Source organism: Penaeus chinensis, chromosome 4 (assembly GCF_019202785.1).
Source record: "Penaeus chinensis breed Huanghai No. 1 chromosome 4, ASM1920278v2, whole genome shotgun sequence".
In the NCBI taxonomy this organism is placed as follows: Eukaryota; Metazoa; Arthropoda; class Malacostraca; order Decapoda; family Penaeidae; genus Penaeus; species Penaeus chinensis.
The window spans coordinates 39,477,223-39,484,722 of NC_061822.1; the positions used below are offsets into that span (position 1 = coordinate 39,477,223).

At 32.3% G+C, this 7,500-nt stretch overlaps 1 protein-coding gene across 1 annotated transcript in view; it reads left to right on the forward strand.

Moving 5' to 3' along the window:
- The window catches only part of LOC125025294, a 22,454-nt gene that overhangs the window by 7,238 nt on the left and 7,716 nt on the right, over positions 1-7,500 (forward strand). The window contains exons 4-20 of the mRNA XM_047613268.1: positions 24-121; positions 1,473-1,627; positions 2,421-2,556; positions 2,773-2,912; positions 3,054-3,300; positions 3,453-3,668; positions 3,923-4,021; positions 4,128-4,211; positions 4,561-4,681; positions 4,800-4,956; positions 5,079-5,278; positions 5,458-5,606; positions 5,937-6,049; positions 6,288-6,449; positions 6,629-6,939; positions 7,048-7,145; positions 7,459-7,500. The exon at positions 7,459-7,500 is cut by the window's right edge and continues 66 nt beyond it. Coding sequence (XP_047469224.1) covers positions 24-121; positions 1,473-1,627; positions 2,421-2,556; positions 2,773-2,912; positions 3,054-3,300; positions 3,453-3,668; positions 3,923-4,021; positions 4,128-4,211; positions 4,561-4,681; positions 4,800-4,956; positions 5,079-5,278; positions 5,458-5,606; positions 5,937-6,049; positions 6,288-6,449; positions 6,629-6,939; positions 7,048-7,145; positions 7,459-7,500 — 2,528 coding nt within the window. The remainder of the gene's footprint in view (positions 1-23; positions 122-1,472; positions 1,628-2,420; positions 2,557-2,772; positions 2,913-3,053; positions 3,301-3,452; positions 3,669-3,922; positions 4,022-4,127; positions 4,212-4,560; positions 4,682-4,799; positions 4,957-5,078; positions 5,279-5,457; positions 5,607-5,936; positions 6,050-6,287; positions 6,450-6,628; positions 6,940-7,047; positions 7,146-7,458) is intronic.

Consider the following 7,500-nt stretch of genomic DNA (forward strand, 5'->3'; position numbering starts at 1 on the left):
CATAGTATTCATGTAAATTCCAGATTTAGCTGTGGGTATTCCATGGGTCCAAGCTCACAATTTAGAGGCAAGAATGAAGGAGGAACGGTGCAGCTATTTGGTCCAGGAGTTGACATGCAAAGTGAGTAAATATTAGGAATGAAGAGACTGTTAAAATGATCTTGTTAAAAAAAAAAAAAAAAAAAAAAAAAAAAAAAAAAAAAAAAAAATCATGGAGCTGTAAAAGTTTCTTAGTAAATACTGAATTGATGTACATTGTACATGTCACAAAAAAAAAGAAAAAAAAAAAAAATCATGGAGCTGTAAAAGTTTCTTAGTAAATACTGAATTGATGTACATTGTACATGTTAAGTACAACACTACAGAGAGATGCCATATATATATATATATATATATATATATATATATATTTATATGTATATGTATATATGTATGTATGTATATGTATATATGTATGTATATATATGTATATATGTATATGTGTATGTATGTATATATATGTATGTATGGCTATATATGTATGTATTTATATATATGTATATATAAGTATATATATGCATATATATATGCATATATATATGCATATATATATGTATATATATATGTATATATATGCATATATATGTATATATATGTATATATATGCATATAAAATGTGTATGTTTGTGTGTATATATATATATTATATATATATATTATATATATATATGCATGTGTATATATATATATATATATATATATTTATATATATATATAATGTATATCTATATGTAGTTATATGTGTGTGTGTGTGTGTGTGTGTGTGTGTGTGTGTGTGTGTGTGTGTGTATGTGTGTGTGTGTGTGTGTGTGTGTGTGTGTGTGTAGTATATATATATGTATATATGTATATGTATATATGTATACATGTATATGTATATATGTATACATGTATATGTATATATGTATATATGTATATGTATAGATATGTGTATATGTATATATATGTATATGTATATGTATATGTATATGTATATGTATATATATGTATATATGTATAAATGTATAAATGTATAAATGTATAAATGTATAAATGTATAAATGTATATATGTATATATGTATATATGTATATATGTATATATGTATATATGTATATATGTATATATGTATATATGTATATATGTGTATATGTGTATATGTGTATATGTGTATATGTGTATATGTGTATATGTATATATGTATATATGTATATATGTATATATGTATATATATATATATATATATATATATATATATATATATATATATTAATTTTGGTGTTGTAATCATAGATATGTGATACAGAAAAAAAAATTACGTGAGAGCACAACTAAGCGTAATGTTATATGCTTAGATTAAACAGATAAAAACCGCATGCTTTACTTAATTTGACAGGACTATTGATAGAATATGTTAGATGTGGAAACATACCTGACAGACTGTTTTGCCAACAGGATGGTGATGTTACTGCGCTGTGTTCGTGGATGGTACAGCAAATAAAGCGAGCAACTAGAGAGAAATTTCAGCTGACGGGAGAGAAGCAGCCGCCGGTTCCGTACATCTTCACAACTCCCCAAGGGCAGGAGCTGGATCTCCGACTCTTTAACAGGTCTGTCGTGGTTTCTAGCAGAAGGATCGTTTACGCGGGGTCTGTTTGATTTCTTATCTCTTGTGTTTTCGGGTGTTTGGCTTTTGAGATGGGAGACCTTCATAAGATGGAGTTTTTGTGATCTTTGAGAGCTAAACTGTATTTATGGCATTGATTGTGGATTTAAAGTGTATTGACAGAATGTATGTTTTATTATTATTATTATTATTACTTTTATTGCTGTTGTTGTTGTTGTTGTTATTGTTATCATTGTTATAGTTTTTTTCATTACTGTTATTATTATTATTATTATTATTATTATTATTATTATTATTATTATTATTATTATTATTATTATTATTATTATTATTATTATTATTATTATGATCATGATCATGATCATGATCATGATCATGATCATGATTATGTATTATGTATTACATTTTTTACATTTTTTTATTTTACTTTTTTATATTTTTATTTATTTTTTTAAACATGTTCTTGCTTGAATTAGTTCTTTGTTTTGAAATGTAGTCTTTTTAACTGGCCTTAAATAAGTGTTCCATATAACTTTAGCCTAAACTAAATAGAGGCTGTTAGTTATTAGAAATGGCAACTATCCAAGTCAGGGAAGATGACACTGAGGATCAGATTTATTTTTTAAAAACTGAGGCTATATGGTTTGTCTAGATATTTTTGTTACCTTTATTAGTCTCTTATTAAGATTAGAACATTCTATCCCCATTAGATGGTTAGTCTTGGAAAACAATACTAGTAAGTTTATTAAAATTTGTTTTCTGATATGTGATTTCAGGGAGCTTATGAAGAAAGCATTACCATTGCTGGTTAACATTTTAGAAAAAGAAGCGCGGGGCTGGTTCCTGCACTTTAGAGAAAAAGTTGTGGCTGATCTCAAGGCACAAAATCTTAGTGAATATGAGGTTGAAAAGGTGAGGAGCTATCTTGTTTATTACTTTGAATTTTTTCACTTTTTTTACTTGTTCTTTCTAACACGTTATCTATGTACTATTCTCCATGTTTGCCATCAGTGAAATACAATAGGATGTATTTTATTGCCATGGTTGTTATAGGTAACTGAAAAAGAAATATTTTTTCCATGAAAAGGATGTTATTATCCTCTTAAAATGTACTTCTTTATTTTGCAGGAGGGAAACCGTTTAGTGCAAGAGGAGTATTTAGGCAGAGTGTATACTGCAATCCTAGCTCATCCAACCCTACAGGAGCTGGCACCCACTGTCCCACAATTACTTGTCAATCATGCTAAGGGTGTTCTGCTGATGCACAGGTTAATTTTGATACTCTGTGTAGTTAGACTTTTCATTTTGGTATCAGACTGTATGATGTTTTCTGTAGTGTTTTTGTGAACAGAATGGAAGTCCATTTGATAGGCAGCTGAAGATATATGGTAATTATATTAATATTCCAGAGCACTGGATGAAGTGGAGAGAATATATGAAGAAGGAGAAAGGTCCCGTCGAGAAGAGCTCAAACACACGCATCCAATTTTTTCTCGAATTGACCCTTGGCTTTCGGATCAGTTGAGAGCCACACACGATGCTCTCACAGAACAGCACAAGTGGCGACCACATGAACATGCCCTGGCACTGTGTAGGGAAAATGATCTCCAGCAGCATGCTTATTTCCTGCAGAGGGATTTGGCATTTATGAGAGAGGTACATCCTGTTTGCAATTATTTAATGTTTTTAATCTATATGACTGAAATAGTCAAATTACTCTCATTATTTTCCTTAGCTTGTATAATTATGTAGAGATCACTAGTCTAATAGAAAATGTTTATCTTATCCTAATGAGCAATGTTTTACAGCGGGAACCAGTATTGCTGAATGAGCTGAAGAATTTAAAGGTTGCAATGAGAGTGTTCCAGTGGCGAGCTCAAGTCTGGTTTCCAAGCAACTACATAGTCAGTAGAAGTTTTCAAGGAGAAAGCGAAATTATACCAACCGTCTTGGCCTCATCGCCTACATCCATTACAACTCCTCGAACAGACCCAAATCATCCTGTTTACTTACTAGAAAAACAGGTACTTCAGTATAGAAGCATTAGTTTGTAATGAGATAATGAGTACTAGAGTATTTTGAAAGAATTCTATGTATCTGTGATAAGACTTCATTGAAGTTCAATATTGACTTGCTTATGTCAGAGATATAATAAATCCAAACTTTTGATTTGTTAAATGATGATTGAAGACAAAAATTTCATGTCAAGAACAGGATTACTGCCCATTTTTACGATTTACATAATAATGAATTTTTTCTCTTTCTCTCCTTTCCACAGCTGATTAGAACAACATCGACACGGTGGCCCTTCTGGCGATGGTGTAACTTTGTTCACAGGGCTTGGGCTTGGACATGCAATGCTCTGTTCTTCTTTGGGGCAAGTTGCTGATTACTGTTATTAGCTTTTAAATTTTGTCGTTGTAAGCATTGCTTTTTATGTAAAATTGTTGTGTCATGATTTTAATTTTAATTTTTTTTTTCAGGTTTGGCTACCATTGTGTTCACCAGTCAGTCTTAGAGCACTTCTGTGTCAAGATCCTTTCATGTCCGACTTTGAGTTATCACAGGTACATATATAATGGAGGAATATGTACTGTGGTTGCCTCTTCAATCTGACATTTGTTGATGCAGTATGATCATGATAGAATTTACTCAAGTAGAGCTTATGAGATTTTGGATTACATTTGTAGAAAAACATCAGGATGGAAGCTTCTTTGTAAAAATAAGGAATATTTATACTTAAGATAAGAATGAGATGATAAGGTGGATAGAAAGTTGCATAGAAAGTATTTTTAAAAATTAGATGAATTGTGATTTCAGAAATAAGAATATTGAAGGAAAAAAGTTTAGAAATATGAAAGTGGAGAGAGACATCAAAATAATTTTTTAATGTACATCTAAATCTCCTGCTTATAGGTAAATGGCACAGTGTGTCCTAGCAAAGCCTCACTCACACCGACTCTAGTCTCAAGACTAAGGATGCTGTGGAGGCACATATCCAAGTCCCGCACACATTTTGAAACAACACCAGACACAGGTGAGGACAGCAGGTCCATTTTCTGTCTGTTTTGTGGAATGCTCTTTAATATGTATTTTTTTCACACAACAAAGATGCTAGAAGAATAAGTGAAATTAACCAAATCTTTTATTGACAGGCTTCATTGGTAAAGGAGTTACAAGACATATGAATCGTGCTTGGAACTATGTCATGAAGGGCATTGTTGGCACATTACTTCTCACAACTGTTTTCCCTCTTACTTGTCTTCTTGTATCTATGGGATCAATGGCAATTGCTATTGCTGCACCCTTCTGGTAAGTTCTAGATTCTTTGTGATTCATATGAGCAGTTTTTATTTAGGAAATGCTGATTGATTGATTCATTGATTCATTCATTTTATAATTATTTATTATATAACTGTATATATACTTTTCAGGGTACCTGCATGTGTTCTCCTTACTCACATTGTCTGCATAATCATATATGACTTGGACTCACCCACGGGTATGAGGAAGTGGAGTCCAGTTATACAGGCAGTTGGACTTCATGTCATCACTCTGGGCATCTTACAACCAGTACTAGCATTCTTCACTGCAACCGTTGTTTGTCCAGTATTTGCTGCCATCGTTCTGCTGTGTAAGAATTTTTGTCTTGAATACATTCCATTGACTTACGTGAAAAACAAAAAGAAATATTTGAAAATAAAACAAAATTATATTTGTCTTACATATTAGTATGCACTTAAGGAGTAGTTTTCATATTATACAAAAAAAAAAAAAAATCACAGATTTTAATATTTCTTGCATTTCTGGCAGATGGAATGATCCGTAGAGGATTACGACACTTTTGGGATACAGTAATGTTTCATTCAGTTATCAAGAAAAGGGGCAGAATCCCGGCTTCTGATAGTTTCCTGGTCAAACGCATTGCTGGACCTGGGCTTCACAACAACTTCTTCTATCAGGTTGGTTTACAATTTGCTTGCATTGTGTTGTAAAGTTTGTGTGGATTTCATTTAAATTGTGTGGTATATTTAATATTCCAAGGATATGAAAGCAATAGTCTGGAAGATGCCACATTTATTCTGTTGGTAAAATTGGTTATCTTGTTTAAGGTAATTGTTGTTTGTTTGCTCAATGGCCTGATGCAGTTAGTCTCAAGTAGGGTATACAGGTTATCAGTGGAAATAACATGAAATATTTATGTTATTATTAGTAGTAGTAGTATTTAATTGGTTAGCTAATTAGTTATTTTAGGTATTTATTTATTTTTGTATTTAATTTTTTTCCTCCAGATAAGCTGTGAACAAGCACTGGCAGCATTTGAAGCAAGACTAGAAATGGATGAGTTAGCTGTCTACCAAAGAGAAACTGAAACAATTATATACAAACCCCTTGTTGAATACACGTAAGTATGAGAGCGTAAAGCTTGTTGAAGGTACTATTGTGCATAATGATAACATCAACTTTGTTGATGGTGATTATCATGATATTGAATTCAACAATAGTAGCATTAATGATAATGATGATGTGGCTCTTGATAAAAGTAATGATGGCAGTATTGATGATGATAATGACAGCTGCAATAGAAATAATGGTAAAGGCAAAGATGGAGATGACTATAATACCTCTTATTTCACTTACAGGGATTATGTTCAGCGATGTTTTGGCCCCTTCAGTGGAGTCATTGGTAAAACTGGCAATTACGAACGAGTAGAGAAAGAAGTAAGAGATCTCAGCTTCACTTTGCAGGAAAAGATTGACAGGCGGAGACGAGACTTAACACTTGGGTTGCCTCTGAATGTTAGGTAATAGTGAAGTTGTTTTTCTGAAATATTTAACAATTTTGCTTTCATCCATTTTATTTTACTCTACCTCTTCTACCCCTTTTTCTTTTTCTTTCTGTTCTGGTATTCTGTTGTGTAAGGATTTCATATGAACCATTTGCTTCAAGAAATGAAACCAAAGAATATGACTCCTCTTTCAGATCGAAGGTAAAGCTCACAACTCGCGACCTGAAGTTGGCTTTGAAACAGGCAACGATACTGATTGAGGACTTCTACCCCTCGCATGTCCTTAATCGCATTGTGTACCAACTGGGGGCAGAATCTACCGAGAGTGAGATGGGAGCTGTGTTGAGCCAGCTGGATGCTATCCATGGGAGGAATGCATCTGGTCCAAAGAATGTAGGAATTCTAGAAAGAAGTATTAATAAGTCAGGATCGAGGAAGAGTGGACTACATGAGTCAAAGTTTGCCACAGTTGAAGAGTGGTGGGATAGCAAAGGACTTGCTGTGGGTGAGTTATGTTGTTGTGCTGTGTTTCATATGTTTATTGTATATCCTGTTAATAACCACTTGTGTGTAGGTGTTATATTAGGCTAATCCTGATTTTATATTTTACCAGGTGACTATGCTGGGTTAGCATCGTTGATATTCACAGAGATATTTAGTTCTGATTTCCTCACGCCCATGGAGGAAACTGATACTAGCTTTCAGATGGAGGTACGTCTAATTTGTTTTGTGTGTTTTATTAGTGAATGAAGTGAAGTAGGACATGGTGTCTTGTTATAGATAATTTATTTGCGAGTTTTAATGAAGAGAGATGAATCTTGTCTTTATCATATTTGCTTGTTAATCTTTCTTATTTGATTCCATTTCAAAGTTGATGTTATTTCTACGGAGTTTATTTATAATGTTTTATCAAGTTTATAAGTTAGAAATGAAAATTTGATTCAATTTTTATAATTTCTACTTGAAGTTTTTAGATGACTGATATTTGATTGAATATATATTTAAATATGAGTTGTTCCTACAGGTCCATGGGGTAAGCTTGGCAAGATATACAGAGATGATGCGC